Source organism: Lathamus discolor, chromosome 1, assembly GCF_037157495.1.
Source record: "Lathamus discolor isolate bLatDis1 chromosome 1, bLatDis1.hap1, whole genome shotgun sequence".
Taxonomy (NCBI): domain Eukaryota; kingdom Metazoa; phylum Chordata; class Aves; order Psittaciformes; family Psittacidae; genus Lathamus; species Lathamus discolor.
Window position 1 is genome coordinate 14,766,493 of NC_088884.1, and position 26,543 is coordinate 14,793,035.

Consider the following 26,543-nt stretch of genomic DNA (forward strand, 5'->3'; position numbering starts at 1 on the left):
TGCTGAAGGATAGGAAGGCTCTGCAGGGGGATCTGGACAGGCTGGATCAATGGGCTGTGGCCAATGGTATGGGGCTTAACAAAGCAAAGTGTCAGGTCCTGCACTTGTGCCACAACAACCCCATGCGATACTACAGGCTTGGGGAAGAGTGGCTGGAAAGCTGCTTAGTGGAAAAGGACCTGGGAATGCTGATTGACGGCTGAACATGAGCCGGCTTGTGCCCCGGCAGCCAAGAAGGCCAACAGCATCCTGGCCTGTGCCAGCGACAGTGTGGCCAGCAGGGCCAGGGCAGTGATCATCCTTCCTGTCCTCGGCACTGGTGAGGCTGCACCTCGAATCCTGTGTTCAGTGCTGGGCCCCCCACTGCAAGAAAGACGCTGAAGTGTTGAAGCAGAAAAGGGCAACAAAGCTGGTGAAGGTTCTGGAGCACAAGTCTAATGAGGAACAGCTGAGGGACCTGGAGTTGTTTAACCTGGAGAAGAGAAGGCTCAGGGGGGACTTTATCACTCTCTACAACTACCTGAAAGGAGGTTGTAGTGAGGTGGGGGTTGGTCTCTTCTCCCAAGTAACAAGCAATGGGAAGAGAGGAAACAGCCTCAAGCTGCACCAGGGGAGGTTTAGGTTGGATATTAGGAAAAATTTCTTCAACAAGAAGGTGATCAGGCACTGGAACAGGCTGCCCAGGGCAGTGGTGAAATCACCATCCCTGGAGGTCTTAAAAAACTGTGTAGATGAGGCCCTCCGTGATACGGTTTAGTGATGGACTTGGGAATCTTGTGGTAAAGGTTGGATTTGATGATCTTAAAGGTCTTTTCCAACCTAGTTGATTCTATGATTCTAGGTCACAGAAGCTCATAAGAAAAAGTATAATACAATCCCTTATAAAGGCAAGGAAAGGTTGAAAAGATGAAGTCCCTTTCAGACCTAAGTTTCTTAGACACAAAGAAGGAGTAGAGCACAGCAGAGATTGTCCTAAAGAACCTTGACCAAAAAAGAGGGTTAGATGTCAGGAGTACAACTGCTGTTTATTGTTACTGTATTCAAACAATGAAGACTTCAATTACAGAATTTACAAATAAACATGATGGCATACAAGATATGCATAACTAATTTGATCCACTCCACTGGCTTCTGGAAAGAAGCCAAAAAGTGTTTGAGTCCATCTCACATCTGTAGGCAAACAATATATTCAATCATCTAAAACTTTGCAAGAACAGAAGATTTTTTCCTCAAAAGGTTTTGAGTAAGCTTTAAATACCACAAAATACTTCTTAATGGATGGCCCTTCCTGCTGGATTCAGTTGGATGAGCATTTATTGAAGCACTAATTGTCACCACTACTTTCAGATTTCCATCAGTTCTCATAAATGTCCATATGTTCCTTGGTTAAAAAGTGCAGCAGCTTAATGACACAATAAAATGCAAGCCGATTCATCATCCTTCCTTAACCTTTTAAAAAATAAATTAGTTTTTATGAGAAACAATCACTGTAAATAAAGTTAAAAGCATTTCAATTCTATCATAATATGGTGTCATTTTGCATTAAATCTTGATGCAATTGCTTAACTTTAAAATTAGTTAAATCAATCATTATTTTTTCCCTAAGTATTTAGTATCTACAGAAGAGCAAAGACAAAGAACAACTTTGCAAATAGCTATATATGTTTAAGATGTGGCTACGCCCCAGGTGTTCATAAATCCCTTTCACGGCTGAGCCAAATCTCTACAGTACAACCTCAAATTTCAACGTATTTATCCTGGTATAAAATTCTTTTGTGATATAGGGATGTATCATCCCTTGAAACACTGACACTTATGTAAAGGATTTAATCCCGTATAACTAAATCACACTAGAGTGTGCTACTATTTTAATTGTAAAAGGTTTTTACCATTAACATCAAAGTTTCAGAGAGTACAATTTTTTTCAAAAATGCTTTGTTGTTCTCTGGGACAGCAGATTACTTCCAAATAACAATTAAACTTACGACCACAAACACGCTGTTGTGCTGAAGTTCAAGTTTTGTCATGTGTTTTCCTAGCCAACTGTACATAAAACAAAAAAAAAGCACTTACTTCCAACCTCACATGGAACACTGGAACCTGTACTTAAATGCTTCAAGTAAAATATTTTATCTTCCAAGCAATAAAGCTTATAATAAGCACTGGTACACATCAAGTCTTGTTCCAAATCTAGCTGTTTATTTTTTACTATAAAAATTGCATATCAGTGCTTGTATTACTCATTTGAAAATATTTGTTAAGAGGATGAAGAACTGTTAGCATCAGAAAAACAATGTATAAAATTAATACTTTAAAGGGCCCAAAATTATATCAATTCTTCCAAAACAAGAATATGTAGTTTTCCTATGTTGTATTTTTGGTGAAATGGGAATTATTAACTTCTATTAAATAAAAAAGTGAGGGTTGAATAGTCAACAGCCTCTGAGAAAAAGCATGATTGCTTTTTTTTTTATCTTAAGCACATCTATCTACTACTTTATAAACAGATTATAACTGTTATGGAGTATTAAATATGGAGTATTAAATATGAGGTAAAATTACATAAATGAACATAATTTGAACCTATTAAAAAGTTATTTTCTCAGAAAACTTTGTTGCACTTTGCAGGTTTTTTTGCTATGTGGTATTATTTGTTATTCCAATAAAAGTGTTAAGTACATTCTTGTAAATTCCCTTCACCTCTGAGAGTTTTGGCATGATTAGTAGTAAATTACTGAATGAACAAGAACAGAGCAATGGTAGGGGGAAAGATTAAAAAGAAAAGCCCACTTCAGAAAACACATACAACTTGAAAGCTTCAAACTCAATTTTGCCTCAGGCTAAAGAATAGTCTTTGCAGGAGCTGGCTTCCATACCAGTAATTCTCCATCTTCCTTGATCCATACAAAATAACATTAAGTTATGTGCCACTTTATTGCTGATCTCCCTACCCATACTTTGAACTTTCTGTAAAAATGGGCATTACTGCAAAGTCTTAAGTATATCATCATGTCAGGACACATTTGTCCTCGTTCACATTTCTGAATTATAAAAAAAGTTACTGTTTCCCATTTCCATCGTTTAATACCAACCCTACTCCAGAATGCATATTATAGATCAAGGAAGAACTTGTAGAAACAGTGTATTTTTTTATTTAGCTTTTACTTCCTCAACATTTCTGTCTCTCTTACCTGCAGGTTCTATAAAAGAATAAGGGGAGAGGAGAGATTACTCTACCTTCTCTATTCTACTTTTTCCACAGACATAAATGCAATAAAGTGAAGGGAAAGATTTTGGTATACAACATGGAGAATAACAAGCCATGATGCCACAGAAGGATCTCTGTGAGAAAACATTCTAGAGGTTATAAAGCCAAGTGATCACAGGTGGACTGAAAGAAAAGAAAAATTCTACTCTAAAACATCAAATCACAAAATGGGAGACATAGAGATAAAACCATCTCAGCTGAATGAAATGCATAAATGAATAAACCTCAGAAAGTTATAATGAACACACACACACTGATTAAGGGGTACTATGTACAATGCACAGTGAAACACAGTACAGATCAGAAAACAAACCACCAAACAAACAAAAAACCCAAATAAACAAATATATAAACTTTCAAGAATTTGAAACGTTTGTGTGTACTTGATTTCTAACCTCTCCCTCCCCACTCGCTTTCTCTCTCCTTTCACCCCTTCCCCTCTTCCCCCACTCCCTGCTTCCCTCTGTCTTTTTCTAGGAAAAAAAAAAAAAAGACAATGAATGCACTTCATTAAGTTGTCAGAAGGATATAGGTACTATTTAAATTTTTTAAGTACATCTCCACTTTGAAAAGCTTACTTTATTCATCTAAAGAAGAAACCATTAGATAAAACTTGTAACTAACAAATAGAAAATATTCCTATCAGAATAGTTAGCAACTCATTTATGATAGAAAGCATTCATTAAAAAAAACCAAACAACTGTATGAAAGGTTTAAAAACAATACATTTGCATAAAAATCACGTCATTTATTTACTGATAATTCCGTACATCTAATATGATCTTTTTATGAATATGTATTCTGAATTGTTTGCACAGTGACAGGAACGCCTGTAATGGTTAAAACTTATTTTTTTCCTGAGACTTTAAAGAAAATAAGGTCTTCAGATCTCTTATAAAGATCGGGACAACTGATAATCAAAACAACCAGACACACACTTGTGTGGCATTCGGGTTCAAAGACTTTTAAATACCCCTTAAGAAAACCTATTTCTGGGCAACAAGATGCAAGGCAACACCAACATTACAAAGCCCCTAAGGTTCTATTTCTTGCCTACTTGCACTATTCAACAGCACAGGTTGAATGAACATGGGAATGAACAGGTTATGCAGATTGTGTGAGGCAACTAAAAAATCATTTCAAAATAATTATTTGTCTTATCTCCAAAATGAGGAAACTTCAAAGAAAGGTTTTCCTTTAATATTGTATTGTCTCTCACAAAATTCATGGTAAGATTCTTGTTTTATTCCGTACACAAACTGAAACCCTGATTTTAAGATCTTTAATAATACAGATTCTTTATTTCACGGTTTACAAGATAAGCAAACACATTTCATCATTTCATAGTAATTCAAATTATATTCCTAAAGAAAGTTTTAGAAACAATGTCTCCAGCAGTTAACCAGAAGCCACATAATAATACTGTAAAATGTTTTAAATAAATATTAATCTACTATGCATGATATAAGCTGTATCACTCAAGTCATATTTGAAAAATCATGTCACGGAGGTGAAGTTCCCGATGACTGGAAAAAGGGAAATATAACCCCCATTTTCAAGAAGGGGAAAATGGAAGACCCAGGGAATTGCAGACCAGTCAGTCTCACCTCTGTGCCTGGCAAAATCTTGGAGCACATTCTCCTGGAAGGCATGCTAAGGCACATGAAAAACAACAAGGTGCTTGGTGACAGCCAGCATGGCTTCACTAAGGGGAAATCCTGCCTGATCAATTTGGTGGCCTTCTATGATGGGGCTACAGAACTGATGGATAAGGGTAAAGCAGTTGATGTCATCTCCCTGGACTTGTGCAAAGCGTTTGACACTGTCCCACACGACATCCTTCTCTCTAAATTGGAGAGATATCAATTTGATGGATGGGCCACTTGGTGCATAAAGAACTGGCTGGATGGCCTCACACAAACAGTTATGATCAATGGCTCAGTGTCCGGCTGGAGACCAGTAACAAGTGGTTTCCCTCAGGGATCGGTGTTGGGACCGGTCTTGTTTAACATCTTCGTCGGTGACATGGACAGTGGGATTGAGTGTGCCCTCAGCAAGTTTGCTGATGACACCAAGCTGTGTGGTTCAGTTGATATGCTGGAGGGAAGGGATGCCATCCAGAGGGACCTTGACACGCTTGTAAGGTGGGCAGATGCCAACCTCATAAAGTTTAACCATGCCAAGAGCAAGGTCCTAAACCTGGGTCGGAGCAATCCCAGGCAAGGCTACAGGTTGGGCAAAGAAGAGACTCAGAGCAGCCCTGTGGAGGACTTGGGGGTGTTGGCTGATGAGAAAATGAACATGAGCCGGCTTCAGTGTGTGCTCGCAGCCCAGAAAGCCAACCGTATCCTGGGCTGCATCAAAACGTCGAAGGAGGTGATCCTGTCCCTCTACTCTGCTCTTGTGAGACCTCACCTGGAGTATTGTGTGCAGTTCTGGTGTCCTCAACATAAAAAGGACATGGAACTGTTGGAACAAGTGCAGAGGAGGGCCACGAGGATGATCAGGGGACTGGAGCACCTCCTGTATGAAGACAGGCTGAGGAAGTTGGGGCTGTTCAGCCTGGAGAAGAGAAGGCTGCATGGAGACCTCATAGCAGCCTTCCAGTATCTGAAAGGGTGCTATAGGGATGCTGGGGAGGGACTCTTCATCAGGGACTGTAGTGACAGGACAAGGGGTAACGGGTTAAAATTTAAACAGGGGAAGTTTAGATTGGATCTAAGGAGGAAATTCTTTCCTGTTAGGGTGGTGAGGCACTGGAATGGGTTGCCCAGGGAGGTTGTGAGTGCTCCATCCCTGGCAGTGTTCAAGGCCAGGTTGGATGAAGCCTTGGGTGGGATGGTTTAGTGTGAGGTGTCCCTGCCTTTGGCAGGGAGGTTGAAACTAGATGATCTTGAGGTCCTTTCCAACCCTAACTATTCTATGATTCTTTCTTTCCTGCAAGAATAATGTTGGGTATCTCCATAAAACATAGGGAATTGCACAAGAATTTCATGACCAAGGTGAGAACAGGCTTATAAATGTACCACTAAATTACTGAAATCTTTTTCTCCAAATCTACTCTTAATGCAGTAGGAAAAATAATGTCCTTCAAAACTTGCTCTGTTTATGAGCAAAAGCATTTGTGAATACTATTAAGTTTCTTTTAGTCTACTTTACTTAAATTTGCCCTTAAAAGTTCCCCCCCAAAACACTTGAAACATCTACAGGCACAAACTTTTATCAAGTTTGATTCATTCAGGCATCCTTCTGTAGATAAATAATCATGCCCATTTTATTTGATCTGTTTGAACAGCTTCATGTATACTGATGTCATCTGGGGAAAAAAGGGGACATTTCGAAACAGCTGATATAGAATCAACTAGCATGGAGAAGTCAATCATTTTACAGTTGTGAATACAGATTTTGGTACAGTTTATATCTCACCATTGAAGTACATAATGTAATTTTTATACAAGAAGAAAGATATTCTGTGTTTATAATAATGGAAAAAGCACAACAGAAACACTAGGTGAGACTTCAGGAAGGAGGTGTTAAAGTATGCAGACATTGGTCTGAGCCAACATAGTAAATCCTGTACTCTTAGTTAATGTCACTTTGGAAAAAGGTCAGTTCTATACATACGTGAAAAAATACAGTAATGATAAAGTAAGATAGCATGCTTGGGAAAAAAAAATCATAAAAAAAAAGTAAAAATGCAAGCTATTTGCAGTACAAAGAGAAAATAGCAGTATGAAGCCTGAATTTTATCTTTCTCTCACTAGTCATTATAGCCATTTCCATGATAATTTCAAATAATTCTCTACATAATATTTCTTTAAAAAACCACAAATTTTGACAAAGTGTGCAATAACTCAAATACTATTATCAGATTATAGCTGCATTAGGATGCTACGCCCCTCACCACATTTCAAATCTATCATCTCTGTGAAAAGGGCACGCTCAAAGAAAAGCATTTGTAGGTGTATTGTCACAGGATTTCATTTTCTGTTCCCATTGCCACTTTTCTTGGCAGCGATTCATTCTGAGCATTCAGAAAATACTTCTAAAAGCATTCCACTCTGGTAAAAATACACTGAAACACATAAAGTGTCTTTGGATTCAGCAAACCTCTGATTCTCCATTTCCAAACCCAAGAAAATGCAACTGTTTCTAAGACCCAAGGATCATAGTTGTACGAACACATGCTTTACTGAAGAGGATGCAGCAGTATTTAGAGATGTATTTTACCTGCCCCAGGACAGGTCCAAAGACCCATGAAGCACAAGGCTGGGTGGAGGATGAGCTACAAAACCAGCTCAGAAATGTATTACCATGAAATCAAGGAATTCTGTGATTCTATGATTCTATGATAGGTCAGAAAATGTGTAAAAAGGCATCTCATTGTTTCATTCTATCTATGCAGAAAGAAAACAAAACCTAACTTTGAAACAATTTCTTACCTAAAATTTGTCCAATTTTCATCTTAACACACATGTGGCAGTCAATCAAGATTGTGTTCAGCTTGGAAATTACTAAAAATGTTTTGAAGTGTAAGCACTTACAGCTAGTCAAAGACACAACAAGCAGCTAAAAATCATCCCACTCAAGTAGCACTGTAAACAAGTACGTGAAGCTGAGACCATGCCTTCTGGGTAGCCAGGAATGAGTAATAACTGTAAATTATTAGCAAAGGTACGTGCTGGAGTAGACAGAAGATACTCTTTGTTTCCAAAAGATATCCTGAAGCATTACATTCAGCAACTTCATCAAAGCACTTTGGTTTGTATCAGTATTACAGCATTATTAGTCACACTGAAGTTTGTCTAATTTACCCTCTTGCCTAAAAACTTTCAAAAACATTTAGCTTTTCGTTTTTTTCTATTTCAACCTAGACATGAAAATTACCCAATATTTCTTTTTTGACATTCTAAAATCAATAACAGAGTATAGCACAGAATAATGCAAATGATACGTAGTAGAAAGAAATGAGAAATTAAGTCTTCAGAGAATCCAGAGGGAGAAGTTTATTGCCAGAATCGAAAGAAAAGAAAAATAAGTAAGCATGATATTTTGTATACAAATATACAGATATAGGCAATGTAGGTTTTTCCCTGAAAACACTGATGCTAAACCCATTCTCACTACCCCTACTTACCCTGTCAAGTGTCGACGTTTAATGGAATGTTTCTCATGCAAAGGCTCATAACTCTATATGAGCAGGATATTTTATTTCTAAGATCTAGGATTACCTGTCAGTAAGTATTTGACTGGTCACATAATGCTAATGCTCCCATTCAGGAAAGGAAGAAATAAGTATATCAAAGTTATCTGATATCTGGGTACTATTTATATTAACAGCACACATTAGTTTTTTAACTTATTAGAAGTCTGGGGGATTTTCTAGAGATTTTGTATGTGACCTTAACCATCACTTAGCTACTGCAGTACTAGAACTTCCAAACCCAGTATTTACTCCACTCACCCTGTATTCTCATCTATACTAGCACTCAATCAGAGGGGAAGCTAAAGCAACTAATATAAGAAAATCTTTTGATGAAACCTGAGTTCTTGAGGCGCTTAATACAACTGCACTGACACAGGGTATCTTCTGAAGGGAAGCAGCTTGCTATCACATTCTGCTACAGCATGTTCTTTACCAACATTTGTGAGACTCTTAAAAAAAAAAACCACAAAAAAACACCCACAAACACAAAAAAAAAAAAGAAACATTCACTATCAAAGTAGGGACTACGGCATAAAACAAAAGCATACAAAATCCAGTTAAATTGTATTTCGGTCTCTGTAACCTAAAATGAGTACATCTTGTACACACAGAAATGGGATTCACATCAGTGTCCAACGCCACAAAGCTGGCTTTACTTTTTTGTTATTGGTATTGTCATAATATGAAAAATAAATACCATTTGTTAGGAAAGCAGCCGTTACACAAAATTAACAGACATATTCTGCTTCAGGGCATGAATACAAGAAAATTGTCATACATTAATAATGTAGACAGAACATTTTCCTGGGAAAATAAGGATCCCATGGAACAACAGATAAATCATACCCAACTGCTGACTGTTTGTTGTTTCACAATCTGTTGTATTTTATTGAATATGACTAGTACAAGTCTGTTACAGCCATAAAAAAACATTAGCCAAAATTAATATGTAAATTACTGTGGTGCTTGTGTGGGACGCCATTTCATTAATTTGAATTCATTGACATGACTGTGTAATCTAAATTTATGAGTTTTTCAACTGCCACTCCACGGAGAATTCCGCATTTATTGAATTTTGCTTAAGAAGTATTTTATGCATTAAATAATATTTGCATGGCAGTAATGTACATTAATGGCTTGGAATTTAATATATATAAGATAAACCAGACATTTTGCCTGTGAGAAGACATAAAACCTACAGTGCAGGAAAAAAACCCACATGTAGACATTTCCTTTTAAAACATTTTTAGGCAGCAATGAAAACAAATTATTGGAAGAGGGAACAAAAGCAGGTTTTGAAGTTCTCAGTAAAGCAAATACTGCTCGCAATTATTTTGTTGAAACAAATTCAAATCTTCCTGCTAATATAAAAGGCTTTATGAGGCAGAGAACTTCCTGTGTCACCCATCACAGTTTAAGAAAAAAGCACGGTCTAAAAAGTGCCTGGTCTTGGACAGAAAGCTTTATGAATACATAGGCCACCTTGAAGGTTAAAGTGAAAATATCGAGTTTTGGAAAAAGTCAGCATGAAAAGAAGTTATAACATTCTTTACTGTTCAACACCTTTCCTTAACTAACATCTGGACACAAAGATTGTAAATGCTCTGCATAATGCTTGGCTTTAATATACTCTAGTATCCTGATGCAGTACCCAAACAGCATTACACTATCAAAGTGTTTCTGAAACAAACACTGCAAATAAAACCTTCACTTTCTGAAGAAAAAAAAGCAAATTCTAGAAAAAGATATAAAACTTACTAAAAACACAAGACAATTACTCAATTATGAAAATCTCACTTTAGAAGTGTGAAAATTTCAGGGTTAAAACTATTTCTATTATCAAAAAATTATTTTTCTTACTGACAGCGTTGTAAAGTGTTTGTTTCCCACTGTGATTCTAAACGTTCCAACATGACCTGTTTGCTAGCGGTACATGCTACTCGGTTGATTATTTTGCGAATACGCTATTTTGTTCAGCAAGAGTATTATTTCATTACTATGCCTCCCTGAAGCATTTATCAAGACGGTTCTATGGTGGGGTTTCATTCCTTGAGACGTCAGTCGTTTTCACATTGAGACTCGTATCCTTAAACAAAAGAGGGGTTTATGTCTCATCTAGCCTTTGAGTGTAGAGAAACACTTTGAAAGGGGGATTTGAGGGGGTGAGCAAAGGGAGGATTTGGCATCAGATTTGTTTAACCATAACATGATGAGGAATATATTCCCAGCTAGCAGCAAATGTTTCACACTTGTCACATCCTCCTGTCAGTATCCCCTGTAGCTCTGATGACTAGCAGAACACCTGTCTGCTCTAAGGTCACTCTGATTCAATGTCACCTTGCAGTGAACATGCTCACACACAACTAGGATTTCAGTATCATCTTGCAGGAAATTCTGATATCTCTGTCATTTTACATAAAACTGATTACTAGGTAATTACACTTTGTGAATTGATACGATTGTATAAATCAGAAATTGAATTAGCTTGTCTGGAAGGCAAAGAAGCATGTCCAAATGTGACACAAAGATGTCCAGATGTGACACAAAGAAGCACGTACAGACACGAATGTCTGTTAGCTGCAATGGCTAAAGTTTATTGTATCAATTACATGGAGACAGTATTTTCATCCCTTTAATTCCACTGATTTCCTACTAGATGAAGATACTTTTTATCAATAAAGCTTCATCTGTTTTTTATTTCCTAAAACATTTCCACCTACTTGCTATTTAGGAAGCTACCTATTTCATGGTAAATACTGCAGTCTTAAAAGAAATGCTGTATTTCCTAAGCTTGAATATCCATGTAAATTAAACAACCATGACATGTCCACAGACCTGAAATTAGGTGTAAATTATAAGAGCAGGTGAGAACCACAACAGGAGTCTGTTGGAGGGACGGTGCAGCCCAGCACAAGCAATTCAGGGGGTTCCTCGATTCTGTGGAAGACAACTTCCTCTTGCAAGCAATAGGAGCTAATAAGGAGAGGTGCCATGGAGGGGCTGGTTGGGAATGTGATACTCCAGGGCAGCCTTGGTTGTAGCGACCATGAGATGGCCAAGTTCAAGATCCTCAGGACAGTGAAAAGAGCGTGCAGCAAGCTCACTGCCCTGGACTTCAAGAGAGGAGACTCTGGCCTCATCAGGAACCTGCTTAGTAAGGTTCCAAGGCATATAGCCCTAGAGGGGAGGGGGACTCAAGACTGTTGGTTGATATTCAAGGATCACCTGCTACAAGCTCAGGAGAGCTGCATCCCAGCTAGAAGGAAGTGCAGCAGGAGAGCCAGGAGACCTCCTTGGACGGATAAGGAGCTGCTGAGAAGACTTAGAGGAAAAAAAGAAACTTATATAAGGTGGAAGTGAGGACACGCAGCGTGGGAGGAATACTGGGACATTGTCTGGGAAGCTAGGGATCAGGTCAGGAAAGCTAAGGCCCACTTAAAATAGTCCAGCTAGGGATGTCAAGACTAACAGGAAGGGCTTCTATAGGTATGTCGTAAAAAAAAAAAAAGACAGACTAGGGATAACGTGGGCCCTTTCTGGAAGGAAACAGAACTGGCTACCCTGGATTTGGAGGCTGAGGTTCTCAATGACTTCTTTGTTTCAGTCTTCACTGGCAAGTGCTCTATCCATGCCTCTTAAGTTTTGGAATACAAATGCAGGGACTGTGAGAATGAAGACCTTAGGCCCACAGTAGGAGAGGATAAGGTTCAAGATCATCTTAGGAACCTGAATGTGCACAAGTCCATGGGACCTTATGAAATCCATCCATGGGTCCTGAAGGAGCTGGTGAATGAAGTTCCTAAGCCACTGTCCATCATACTTGAAAAATCATGGCAGTCAGGGCAGGTTCCCAATGACTGGAAAAGGGAAATATAACCCCCATTTTCAAGAAGGGGAAAATGGATATAAGATATTAGATATAAGGAAGAAGTTCTTTACTCTGAAGTTGGTGAGGCACTGAAACAGGTTGCCCAAAGAAGTGGTAAATGCTCCATCCCTGGCAGTGTTCAAGGCCAGGCTGGACAGAGCCTTGGGTGACATGGTTTAGTGTGAGGCGTCCCTGCCCATGGCTGGGGGGCTGGAACTAGATGATATTAAGGCCCTTTCCAACCCTAACCATTCTGTGATTCCACAAGTCTCTGTTTTGACTTGACCCTGGCATTAAAATGAATGTGATACGCAACTTTGCTCTGTTTCCCTGAGTAACTGTAACTTTTATTATAACCCTTTCCTCCATTTTTTTCTGAGATTGAAACCTTCTCTTCATGTCTGTAACCATCATTTTCTACCCTAAGTTTTGCCAAATATAGCAAGAAATTGTCAGGAGACACACATCCCTCAGCAGCACTCTACCTACTCACCAGCTACCTCTTCCTACACTCAAGTCTTACAGAGAAACATTTCCTTTCTGCTGTCTCATGTTAAACTGTTCTTACCCCCTATCCACAAAATGGAATAACAGATTTCATAGGTCAGAAAAGCAAAGGGGAATGACTTCATTCTTCAAATGACGGGAAGAATATTGATATCACTGTTGTCTCTCTTGGAAAATCTCCACGCATCATTGCATAAATCAGTGCAGAAGTTTTCAAGATCCACTTGTCATGGGTCTTGTAAAGCTATGTTCTCTGAATTTTTGTAAGCATTGCCTAGTTCTGCATATGCAAAGACAAGTATTTTTCTGCTGAAAAATGACAAGGCCTTCTATTAGAAAAGAAATAAATACATGCACCCTAGTTTCAATCAAAACTCAGCTAAAAAGATACCTCAAACATAAAAATCTGTTAAACCTCCCCCATGCACTGTCCAGACTTTTGACTGCCATCATTATCAATCCAAGTTATTAAGAGTATGGATATTGAAAGTCATTACAGAGGACCAATAAAGGTGGGTAGTGGATGCTGTGACTCTAAGACGCTTTCCAGGTAGACCTCTGGAAAGTGGCATCTGAAGTTTTGCTGCCATGGCTGGCTGTCTTACATCTCCAGTAACTTTAAAGTACTGACCCAACAGGGATGCCTAGATACAGGCTCTGCAGAGTGGAGTTATTTCAGCAAAAAGTTATTAGGTAGAGGGATGTTTAATGTCTTTCTCAAGCACCGTTATAATACTCATTCTGTAGACACCACCTATTTTGCTCTTGGCAACCTGTATTTATTTTTCATTTAAAGTATCACAGCTTGTTAAGTTTCCACTGTAATTGTGTGCAATGTACTTTAAAAGTTATTATTGTTCCCAGAAAGTAAAGAGATGAAGAAAGAAAATAAAATCGATCCCAGGAATTACTTATTTTGCCCGTGTCTCACAGTTTCTTTCCATCTCAGTTGGTATCTCATAAAGTGAAGAGCTAAACACCTAATCATTCAGGTAAGGAAGTCCATCTTCATATCTGAGCCCTCTCGTCCTATGCTCATCTTTTGTCCCATCTTATTTAAAAACACCAAGGAAGGAAATCCTACCACATTTGTATTACGTGTAAGAGAAAACTCACTGAAGAATCAATAGAATTCACAGAAACCATCATCAAGCCTCCACTTGTTTAACGGTTTAGTTTTCTGAGAAAAACGACAGAAATTTCACACACACAAAAACAAAACCAAAACCAAAAACAAGTAAAACCAACACCATCTTGGCCAATCGCACAAGAGCCAGTCATGGTCTGTGTTCAGCAAGAACTCAGATTTCCTGACTAAACGTAAATTGATTCCATTTTCACCTGCAACTACTTCTTCACCTACCAATACCAACTGATCCACAGTATGCCAAGTCACAAATGAGACATGAAATGTCGCACAATTTAATTATGCACAAAAAATACACAGATAACAATCTTACCTCCTAGACGCCCTCAAATTTCTATGAGAACATTCAATAACTACTACTTCTCCATCAAACAATCTCACATACAACTACTGCAGTATCAATTTCTCAGCCACTCAACATCAAAAAAGAAAAACTACAAATTACTGTATGTAAAATATGTGCAAACTATCATACCCATCATTATAAAACCAGGTGCTTCTTGAAACACCCCAAGAAAGCTGTAAAATACAGTAAGTCCTCAGATACCACTAACATTCACTGTGTATCATACTCTCCCAAAACCCAGCTCAGCAATCCAGACCCTTAACTAAATAAGCACACCACTCCAGAGAAATCCGTGAAATCTTGCACTGAGTCTTCTAAACCACTCAGTTCTGACTCTGAGGGAGACTCAGAAAACACAGCTGGTTCTGAGAGCTAAAACATAAGCTTCAAAGGATGCTAAATAATACAGCAGGGAGCATAAGGATTCTTATGCTTTAAAATTCTCACTCACCCCTACCACAATGCTTCAGATTCATCTCGATCTCCCTGACTGAAAAGACTTAACAGTTACACTGTCTCTTCTCTGAATAATACCCTTTCTCTTTCCTCCACACCTGCTCCACAGATATCCACTATTTTTTCTTTCAGATGATGTAGGTCAGTAAACAGGTTAAACTTGTAAAAACTCATGCTTGCACTCCAAGACCTCTCCTGCTACTTCAAACTTACAGACTCAGGTGCTTAAAAGGTGGCTTATTTTACAGCTACTGCAATTAGTCTAGGACATTACCACCTTCTTACAAAACCTGTAAAGCTTTTATTCTTGGAAAATCATACTTACAATGCTATGAGTGCATTAAAGTATTTGTTGTTAGCATAAAAACTTTTAAGTGCTAATGTCTAGGGAGATACGTAAAACCATATAGGGCTTCAAAGAGCCTGATTACAATGTTTTGTCTACAGCAGAAAAAATATTTCCATATTGCACATAAAAATAGGACAATTATTTAGCAGTTTAATTTAAGGAAGAGCATGCAGGCCTCATACTGCAGTAACAAGAGCAATTACTTTTGTAGTAAGTTAAATATTAGATTTGGAATGTTTTCAAACTAAGCATAATAATGTTTTAGCAGCAGTTTATGCTATAAAGAAATCCAGCAGTGTCCTTTTATGCATTTGAAAATTTAATTTTTAACGTGCTAAAACTTTACAGGTACCGCAGTATAAAAATTATGTTAAACAGCATTTACCAAGTACAGTAAATATACTAAAAATTATATTACCATCTATGCAACTATTAGGCATAATTTACATGTGCATAATTTACATGTGCATGCCTGTTTTATGTATGCATGTAAATTACATGGTAAGAGGTATAAAAACAATCTATACATGGTAATTCAGTTAGAGGGAGAACTGCTTTCTTGAAATGTGATCTGTACTGGTTTCTATACTTGCTTTCATTAACCCAAATATACTGCAAATGTTGTAACGAACTATTGAGATTAGCTTGTTAACACTGGTTGTATTTTTGCACAAACTATTAAGCTAACATTGTATTTATTTTATTATGCATGCAAACAATGTTTCTTATACATTAGTAATTTTGGTTTGATTATTTACAAGAACAAAGCAATTACAAACCAAGCTTACTAAACTGCAGTTTTCATGAAGTGCTACAAAGATTTGAATACACAAAACCTACATGAAGTTTAAAAAATGTAGCTTTATCCATATAATACTAAAAATAAAAATTATTCACAGTGGAGAAATCGAGAGGCCTTCTTATATTAGACTACCTTCGCAGATCATAGAATCATAGAATAGTTAGGGTTGGAAAGGACTATAAGATGATCTAGTTCCAACCCCCTGCCATGGGCAGGGACACCACACAATAAACTGTTATTGCTTTATCCAGTTTATTTAATAGAAAAACCAGCTTTAGTTATTTCAGACATCTCAGTCATCAATTACTAGTTACCCCATTTTACTTTCTATGTTTTGGACATAACAATTATCTTGAGGCTGATGCTTCGCATGTTGTTCAAAGTCTTAATGTCAGAAAGCTGTAGCAAATTAAAGTTTGAAGGGGAGAAATTAGATTGATATTTAAGCTCATTTAACATATAAAGAAAAAAAAAATCTGAAGTCATTGTTTTCAAAGTCCTTATTATGCCTTCCAGAATTCTTCACAGGCCATTAAGTGCATAATATGAATTATTGCCTTCGGGTATTAAAAACAAACTGTTAAAAAATGCTATTTTATGACCAAGGTAGGACACATACTAATTTTCTTCAACAAGGATTTCACAAGATTTTGGTATGTAATTTTAATATTTCCTAAATTGCTAGATTATCCCGATAAACCTAACCACTCAGGACACTCACCACACTCCAGTACTTCAATAATGTTCCATGAAACGAAACATACTGATTCATTGCAATACAACTCACTATGATCTTTAAAATTCAACAAGGGAAAAATACACACACACACAGAGAAAAATATAGTAGAAATGCCCTAACAAGAAAGATAATGCTGACACACAGATTTTCAAAGGAAAGATGCAAAGAGATCACCTAGAAATGGAGCTACCCTATTACATGAGGCTTAGTTTTCTTGAATAGACGACAATAGGATCTGTCTTTCTCTAATCAGAGGCAGCACTAACCTTCTCCAGTTAGTGGAGATCTCAACAATGTGTATAACGTTGGATATTTTACCTGTGCCGTTCTGACTGTAAAGATAATTTAAAGAGAACAACCAAGAAATTAAAAAAGAAATTAATATTAAGGACTATAGTTCAAAGAGCACTACCTCCTGCATCAACAACTTGGACAGGAGAAAGTGAGCATTTCTGAACACACTTAACATCATCCTCAATATACCTGGAAGCAATAAACCAAGTCTACAGCTTGTATGAATCAGTACAGCTCCATTAATTCCAGCAATAACAGGTCAATTTGCATGACCTAACAATCTGGCACAAATCTGTTAAGAGTTTTTCAAGCTTTAGTTTTTGACATATAACTAGCTTAGAAAAGAGATGACATGTGAGTTGACTCAAACATAGCATTTGTAGTGGTAGACATCCATCAAAAGTATACAGGTCTGAAAAATTAGCTTGACTGCTAGGGTTCTAAAATCTACAGTTAAAGATAATACACTAACTACTTCTGAAAACACCAAAGTGAAACAGTGTGGAAAAAAAAAAAAAGGCTTTTTTTTTTTTTTTAAACTACAGTGATTTGTACATACATAACTGTTCTCTTGTGTACTCACAAGGGAGCAATTTGAAGTTATAACATGGGAGACAAGGTACCTCACTGATTTTAAGTCAAGTCCAACATTTAAGCATTTCTGAGGTTCACAAAGCCCTGCAGGCACCACAGTTCTCTCTGTGTCTAAGTTATGCTGCTACAGCTTGCAGAGGAAAAGAAACCTTTATCCTAGAACACCCTGTGGCATGCTACATGCTCAGAGAAAGCCTGAGCCAGAGCCCCCACAAGGCAGGGGTCCTTTAGTGAAAGGGGGAAGCAGAACTACTTTACTCCCTCTTTACCCATCCTTCTTCCGTTCTTGGAAAGTGGACCTTTCTCTAAAAAATGAGAAGTTTAAGGCTGAATTTTAGGATTCTGAGAAGGCACAGATGCTACCTTGCTGTTTAGACTAGATGCCCAAATTCCCAGGAGCTAAAGGCTTATGCCATTACTGACCAATTGAAATCCTTGCCTACCTACGGTGCCAGTATTCCATATCTCAGTCCTGGCCCTTCACATACACTGTATATAAAAATCAGGTATTTAATTCCACTTGGCAAAGGGTATGTAAAGATTATAATTTAAATGCACATTATAAGGCTTCAATTATTCTCTGAATCTAAGTTAAGTCCTGGAAAGGTCTGAATATAGACTTGAACATTCTGGATTTTTTTTTTTTCATTGACATGCCCCCATGGCCTTTTTTAAAAAATTGTATCTGAAATTTTCTATTGAAATGGAATTTAATCACAATGCACATTTATATGCCTTACACTCCTGACCAGATTATTAACCTAAAATATTAATCATAAAGCAATACCTCATAGTTCTTCTGACATGTCAAAGTCCCAGACGGAGCCTCCTATCTGAAGCAAGAATTGGAGAATTGCTGAAGCATTTACAAGTCTCAAAAGTAATTCAAACCCCACGGACTCAAGGACAAGGCAAAGCCTTCCCAACACCCCAGCCCACCCCTGAAAACACCAAGCAAACAAAAAGCCCAGAGAAAACTACAAGCAGAGTTACATGTATCTATGACCCGTGTCTTGAATCAATACAGATAAATTAGAAGTATATTGCTTCTTGGATCGGTTGTATTTTGGACAGAATGAATGCATGTTTCTGTGAGCGGGTTCTATATAATTCTGAAAGGCCAGAACAAGATGTATAGCTTGGGAAGTGATGTGTGTAACTGTTTATCATTAAGCAGTGGAGAAATTACTGCAACAAATTCCCACAGAACTGTTTCATATACAACTTTTAACATGCCTTTTAACTCTTCCTAACGAAAAAAAATGGTATGCAAAAATATACCCACTGATTCTGCCTGACCGACCCAGAGGTGTCCCAGGTGGTATTGTATGCTATACCTCAACCACACAGCAGAATTAAGTTTAGAAATTATCCATTTATGCATTTTATAAACAGATAGAAATCAGAAATCATTATCAAAGGGAGCCAGCAGTTACATGTTTCTTTAATTTCCTGTGGCAATAAGGCACATTACATTTTTAGTGCCTGTTTTAATCAACAGAAACCTAATTTTTTTTTCTAACAATTTGATGCGCATAATTTATTTTATGTCCTGCTTATGAGGCAGCACAAATTCAGTCAAAACTATAACCCAGGTGTCACTTTAGAAAGAATCACAAGAAAGATTTGGTGTGCTGGTCAGATACAGAACTCCAAACCATACTGATTCACATCCAGTCTCTAGTAAATGTTTAGCTATAACTTATTTCATTTTCTGTGATTTCCATTTAATTATACACATAAAGAAGTGCATTTATAAAAGGACTAGCATACCGATTCTATCTGAAATCTTTTATCCTCACACCTTTCAGGGTACACAGAATCAGCCCTCATTATCACCCCTTACTGGCAAGCAAAGCAGCAGAGAAAGATAAAAGATACCGTCATGCCAGGAGCAGTAGTAAACAAGTATCACCTACTCAGAAGTTCTCGAGTCCAAGTTCCTATTTCTTTCCTTCTTCATTATATGTAAGAAGTTCTCAGTAATGAGCAAGCACTGGATGCAAAATTAGCCTGACTGAATACCTGAAATTTTCTTTTATGTACCTACTTGCTGTTTTGATTTAGAAGCACACTTGAACAGTTTATTTAGGATCTATCACGTTTCTTTTTCACCACAATGAGTTTCTGAAAAATAGCACCAGCTAATGTGAACTTAAAACCGGAGATAACAATGGTAACAACCGCATAAACTTTCTGAACAAATATTCAAATTTTCAAATATTCAAAGCTCTCACAATCAGAATATTCTCCAAGTATATAGAGAAGACATTGAAAATATCCTTAAGCTGACACACACAGCATGACATATTCTTCAGAAGTTTACACTTTAATGTTATTGGTAAACAAAAGTATTTAGAGAATCTGGACGTGACATTACTATACACATACACATCCATAATCCCTCTTAAAAAAGAAAAAATGAATACAAATTTCATTACAATAGAAATGTTTACACTGGCTTCTCTGGCTTCATGGATGTTTTGTAAACAACATTTTCTAAGCCACACAGGGATTTACCTCAAGCAACCTCAAACATCTGAAGTTGACACATAGTTTATGCCGGAGATTTAAAACCCCTCTTCCATCAGTGAAATGAAAGAAAAAATACCTTTGAAATGATTCATGCAGCTTTACTCAGCTATCTTACCAGGTGATGAATTAACCCCTGAAGGTGGTTATTTCCTCTCTATTGAGTAGTACAGGAGCCTAGATGACTATTTCTAGATGTCTAGCGCTACTGAAGATGGATCCCATCTTTAATTATTTGAATGTAAGGCCTCTAATACATCACCTAAGAAAAAAACCTTCTGATTCTGAATACTGACAGCCAGTGGCAAAATTGCTCTGAAAAGGCTCAGAAAATAAGATAACACAGAATGATTTATCTTGTGCTCCAATTATGCCTAGAAACACACTATTTCTATTGTAAGAAATATGTTTATGTCTTTGTTTCTTTCAGACCATACTTTCAAGATCTTTAATATCTACAGCTTCTTCTTCAGTAAGTTACTGCGCAAATGTTAAAGTATAAATTCCCTTTTACAAATGAATGGGTGTCTAGAATCAGAGATTAGAATAGCCACCTTCCATTTCAGTACAGATGCTATTCCTACCTGCAAGAGGAAAAACAAAGTGTTTGGGGCAAAAGAGTTTTACAAAGTGAGCTTGAGACAGCGCTGTAATGTTTTTAAAAAAGTATGTTTGATCCCTTAATATGGATATTTTGGGACATACAGGGGAAAACCAAAAAGATTCTGGGATCTACTTGCTTACACAGCTGACAGACATCATAAATAAAAGCATAAACATATGAAATCATGGAAAAGAGTTACAATCAAAGAGAGACTTGAAAAAAGCCCTCCAGAATGTACTACATTGTAACATTCTTGTTAGACATCATGTCATCATATTAGAATGAAGGTGTCACCCTTGTTTAAACTCAGAAGAGTAGTATGTTACTAGCAAAAAAATTATTCCCATCAATAGTAAACTTGAGTATGACCAACAAATATTTCTGTTGCCAATAGCAATGGACAATCTCTTTTTAGATTATGCATAATCTATTCAAGGCCAGGTTAGAGGAGGCTTTGAGCAACCTGGTCTAGTGGAAGGTGTTCCCGCCCATGGCAGGGGGATCGGAACTAAATTGTCTTAATGGTTCCTTTCAACCCAAACCATTCTATGATTCTAGAATGAGTGCAGCAATTTTTTCACTTTATTCAGCACTAGAAAGCTCTCAGGTGTGCTAGTCTGGGCACTAAAATTCTGTGAAGAAATTGATAAACTGCAGAGAATCTGGAAATGCTGAGAACAGCAGTAAGAACAATCACAGGTCTATAAATGTGATCTACTGGAAAAGTATAGAATTAGTTGAGTTTGTTTAATATAACAAGATAATTGAAGTAAAGACTTCATCTTCAAATAAACACAAAGGTACTGTATAGAGGAGGGTAATAAACAGTTCTTCATTTCCATTGCAATGGGATAAAAAGCAATGGGCCAAAATCGCAGCAATGGACAAAAGATTAATGCAAGGTTCTAAGAAAAAACATTTATATTTGTAATGATAAGTAAGGTTTGAAAGGGATCATCAAAAACAGCACATTTTTCAAAGTAATTTATAACAGTAGTCTACAAACCAGCATAACCACTGGCCAGGTCAGATCGCTCTATATCATCCCGTCACCTCATATCATCACCTTATATCACTTGCTGCTTCCTCCATCACCCAGCGAGAAAATCCTGCCTCTATTTCTCCAGTTTCATTGCAGATAGTTTCTCCATTGTGTCAGGCACCATAGCTTCAAGAGCTCCCTCTGTCCCTAGTTTCTTGGGTTTTTTCTTCTCCTATCTCTCATTCAAAAAGAATTAGTGCCCGTTATGCCTCAGCAGTGTACACAGATCAACATGTAAGGAGTCTTTTAGTCACATGTTCTCTCACATCCTCCCCAGACATATTTTGCTAAAATCTATGAATGCAATTCCACCAACGGAGTGATCTTTCTTTCCAAAGCCTTTTTGTGGCTGGAAGCTGAATAGAGATTTTCCTCAAACATGCATCAATATATTTGATTGATGGCAGCTGATCTACTGAGTTTTACATCCAAACTTTCCAAACAACATCTGAAAGCGTCTATAATATGTCATAAAAAATTGCAGGCCTCTTCAGGACACCAGTACACAAAAGTCTGTTTAGATTTCCAAGCCTTCTAATAACTGCCAGAGCTTCCTATATTTGCGTTAATTAAATTAATTCTTTCATATTAGGACCAGGAAGCTTTCACAGCCATTCTTTACCTTCATTATATGCTTGTCTTCATTGATGCATATCCTTAATTGTGAACCTACTGATTATATAAAGCAAATACCTAACTCTAGAAATATCTAGGTAGCCATATTTATAGTTTATTTTGAGATTTTTTTATTTGGGGAATTTCATTACTTAAACAGTGGCTGATGTAATTAATTCTAAATAACACACAATGCTAACAACAGTTGTTCAGATAAGAATCAGGCTTGGAATTTTAGTTAAGACATTCTTCTAGGTATTACAAGAAACACATAAAATGCCTTAATGGTGAAAAAGTAGCCCTTCTTTGGAGAATATAGACCTAGGGAAGCAACCAGTGATTAGAATTAAGCTCTTCCTCATTCCAGCAAGGAACAGAAGCTCTACCCACAAGGTAAATCAAAGTCAGAAGTATCCTTCTGTTCTTGGCTATGGTATCAAATAAAAAGACATGGGCAATTTGTGAAAGAAATACTCCTAGGATGTTGCCTCATACACCCTCAAGCTGAGGGTCAGCTTCCAAATCACTGTGCAAAAGGCCATCTCTGCTTATGTTTTGGATCCAACAACAATTTTTCACTGGACTTCAGAACAAAGACACATGCTGTCTGGATTCTAAAGGCCACCAGATGGAAGAAAAGCACACTGCAAATGAAGAACTGTGGCATTACCGGACATGTCTGATAGTATGTATTACATGTAAATCCTGTTTGTTAAACAATTTTTGGCAATAACTTCTAAAGTACCTAAGATCATTGCATATCATTTCCTGAATTTAGTGCCTAATCCTACCACCAAAACACTTAATCTTGAGTTTAGTGCTCATATCTTAGCCTCAGTAGAATACCAACGCAACAGGCAGTATATTTTACTTTATTTTTTAACAGAATAAAGATCCAAGGTATTAGCATATTATTAAGAGATAGTGCATACATCCTAAGGGCTCAGAGAAGTGGGATAGGATGGAGAGATAGAAGATCCCAATCACTGTAAGCTCCTAAAGAGGACAAAAGCCAAAACAGAAACCAGAATACAGTCACCAACAGAAGAAGAACCAGCAGACATGATGAGAACTCGGCAGTTACATCCCATGTTAGTATAAACATGACTACAATACAGGTGTACCAAAAGTAAATTGAAAAGCATTGACGAAAAATTGAAGAAAATTTATAGTTTAAAATATTTTTTTTCACTTGTCAGTCAGTGATAATGTGACTAATGACTCACGAATCCACATTACATGGTATTTATCTTTCTTTTCTTCCTGTCTCTTTATATCTGACCTTTTAACACAGCATGTAGGGTATACTCCTTTCAGAGAGGTATACAGATATCGTAAACTGGTGTACAGTCTGCATAGAAATCATTTAACTTGAAACAAAACCTTTGGGTTGAATTTCAAAGTCCTGAACTACTTCTGCGTTGTACTAACAAAAGTACTTTTAAAATACCAATTAGCATATCTCTGGCCAACTCCCTTATTAATTTTTAAACCTGTAATGGTACGGTATGCCTTCAGCAAGAGATATCAGTTTTTATAATGCATTCAAAATTGGAGTCTGAAATTTGGCAGATAGGTGCCTGGAATAAGTGAAAGGAACCTAATCCCCAGTCAGTCCAGGGGTTTGCTTTTGAGTTGGCAGTTGTTACAGTTCCAAAGCAACCCACAGCCCCAATCCTTCACCCAGTCTTTCCGTGGGGATCATTTTGCCCCATCCCTCCTTGCAGAAAGTGTGACTTCCCAGGGGTAACAACCCTGTTCACTAAAGCAACTTTTAGTAAATCCAACTGCATTTCACATCCTGCTAGAGGTTTCCATTCCAGGGCACATCAGTGCTGGCAAATGGCTATGACAGAGAACAGGTTGTGGATTAAAAAAAAAAAAAAAAAAACAACCCACTTCTGTATTTTCTAACACAGCAAAGAGAAAAAGGATTAAGATACAAATTTTCCAGTTCTTTGCAAGTTTTGTTGATCCCTTTTCTCCTGGCTTGCCATGCCACACAGCTCTAAATAATATGGACTGAACTTTGTTACTCTTAAACAGCGTTTCCAGTTTACAAAACAGTCTCTCAAAAGTTACTTTGTACTGCTCATAAAGCCGTTTGATTCCTGTCTCCAGGAATGCCAGTGACTTTCAGCAGTACATTTACATTTCAAATCGGGAAGTGAACACAAGCCATTTTCTGAACCTCTTCAGCTGCATTTCCTATGACAGGAATTATGCGCCAGAATAAGAATACGACACTGAACCCCCTGTCTTACCATTCTTTAACAAAAAGAGAGAAACAAAATACCAAATAGCAGCAAAAACTCAGATTATTTTTTTCCTCCATACCTGTTTAGAAGCAGAAACTCAGTTCCACCGGTAAGTTGTGCAAGGATACACTGCCAAAGCACAAAATCAGATAAGAATTTTTCAAATCTAGAACATAACTGTTTCAGTCCATCAGTAGTCCAGCATGTTTAAAATGCACAAAACGAAAATAAAACCTTTTTTTGCAACTAGTCAAACGAGAAAGCTATGACTGTCCAAACAACCATTTTACACTGTTTTCCTCTTAAATACTTCAAAACATAAAAAAAGACATAGTGAACCTGATCAAAGACCTCATCTATTTTGGTATCCGTTCTCTGACAGCGGTTAGAAAAAGAGTTGCCTTCAAAAACATTTAAGACAGGGAAAGCCTATGTCATGCTTCCCTCCCCTGACCCCTTATTCTTTCAGCCTCCAACTACTTTTATTTCAGTGAATTTCAGAGCCACATGTTGTTTTCCTAGAATTCCATTCAATCTGTAAAACACAAAGCAAGTGTGGTGTCTCATCACACTGATGTCATACTGATTTTATCCTAGATTTCAGAAGATGAAATACTTTCACTGTCTTAAGCCAACCAACCAGCCAAAGGAAAAGAAAAGCCATTTACTGGTGGGGGGTTTGTACATTCACAACAGCAATTTTTATTCAATGAGAGAGGATTCTAGTTGTCAGAATTAACAGCTTTATTTAGCATTAACTTGGCAGAAAATTAGCACTTTCCATCTGAAAATAAAACCTGAAGTAGTTATATTTTTCAATAGGTGATCAAAATTAATACAAAAATTAAGGATCACTCAGGACTTAATCATCTCCTTCACACAGCTGACAGCAATTGTAACATAATCTGCGTATAAAGGCATATAAAGAAAGCACTGATGAGATCCACTACTAAAGTATTTTGTTTGCACCTCATTTAAAGTCAAGTCCAGACTGAAGCACATTTCAGCCTACAGGATCATTTTATATCTGGACATCAGAAGCATATTCTGTGGTCCACTGCTCTGCAATAAACAGATGTTTGAATACACCCTATGCTATAGATAAGTTTACATTTGCCTCCTGGGATTTACAGGACATTGGTTCCTAATGAGCATATTTAATAATATGGCAAAATACTGAAAGTGTGAGACAACACACATATAAAGTAATGCAAAAGACTATGATTATTCATGCATCTTTAACTATATTTAACATTTACTATGGACTAAAACTATACCAAGAAGCAAGTATTACACACTAAATGCCTCTTGCCATTATGCACTGTAGAGCATTTGTTATGTATGAAGGAAAATATAAAGTATGTTTGCTACTCTAAGAATGTGATTTCCTCTAGAGGGGAAAAAAAAAAAAGAAAAAAAATGAAAAAAAGGAAAAGATATTTTAAATACTACATGAAATTCACTTTATGGTCTTAAAGTTAAAAATAAATATAGCTAAGAAGTCCAGGAATAAGAAAATTAAGTCTTTCAGTAGGAATAGATGAGAAGAGGGTGATGTTAAACTGTGTATTGTAAGAAAATAAGTGAATCTCTGGGCTTGGAGCAATGTTCACAACTCAACAAAAGTTGAGCCACTGGCAAGAGACAGCAGAGTTTAATCTGGCCTTCCCTGACATCCTGCTGAAGCAGTCCCTCAGCCATTTTCCAGTGTGCAAAATCAGGGATATAACCAGAAGTGGAGGCTTTGTGTGGTTTTGTATGCATCTTAAAGTAGTATTTATGCATTTTTCACAATAGTGTGATGCCAGTTTTAGCTTTTGTTTACCTAAATCAAAATTAGTGCAGGAATTTAATGTTATGGCTTAGATTTTTTTTTTTTTTTTTCCCAAAGCCACACCACTAAATACATCCAAAAT

At 37.2% G+C, this 26,543-nt stretch overlaps 1 protein-coding gene across 8 annotated transcripts in view; it reads right to left on the reverse strand.

Moving 5' to 3' along the window:
- The window catches only part of IMMP2L (inner mitochondrial membrane peptidase subunit 2), a 462,983-nt gene that overhangs the window by 369,397 nt on the left and 67,043 nt on the right, over positions 1 to 26,543 (reverse strand). Inside the window, exon 5 of one of the 8 annotated variants that reach the window (XM_065694878.1) lies at positions 6,566 to 6,584. The exons of the other annotated variants lie outside the window; for them this stretch is intronic. Coding sequence (XP_065550950.1) covers positions 6,581 to 6,584 — 4 coding nt within the window. The 3' untranslated portion in view covers positions 6,566 to 6,580. Of the gene's footprint in view, positions 1 to 6,565; positions 6,585 to 26,543 lie in introns of those variants that run through there. 8 annotated transcript variants of the gene reach the window in all.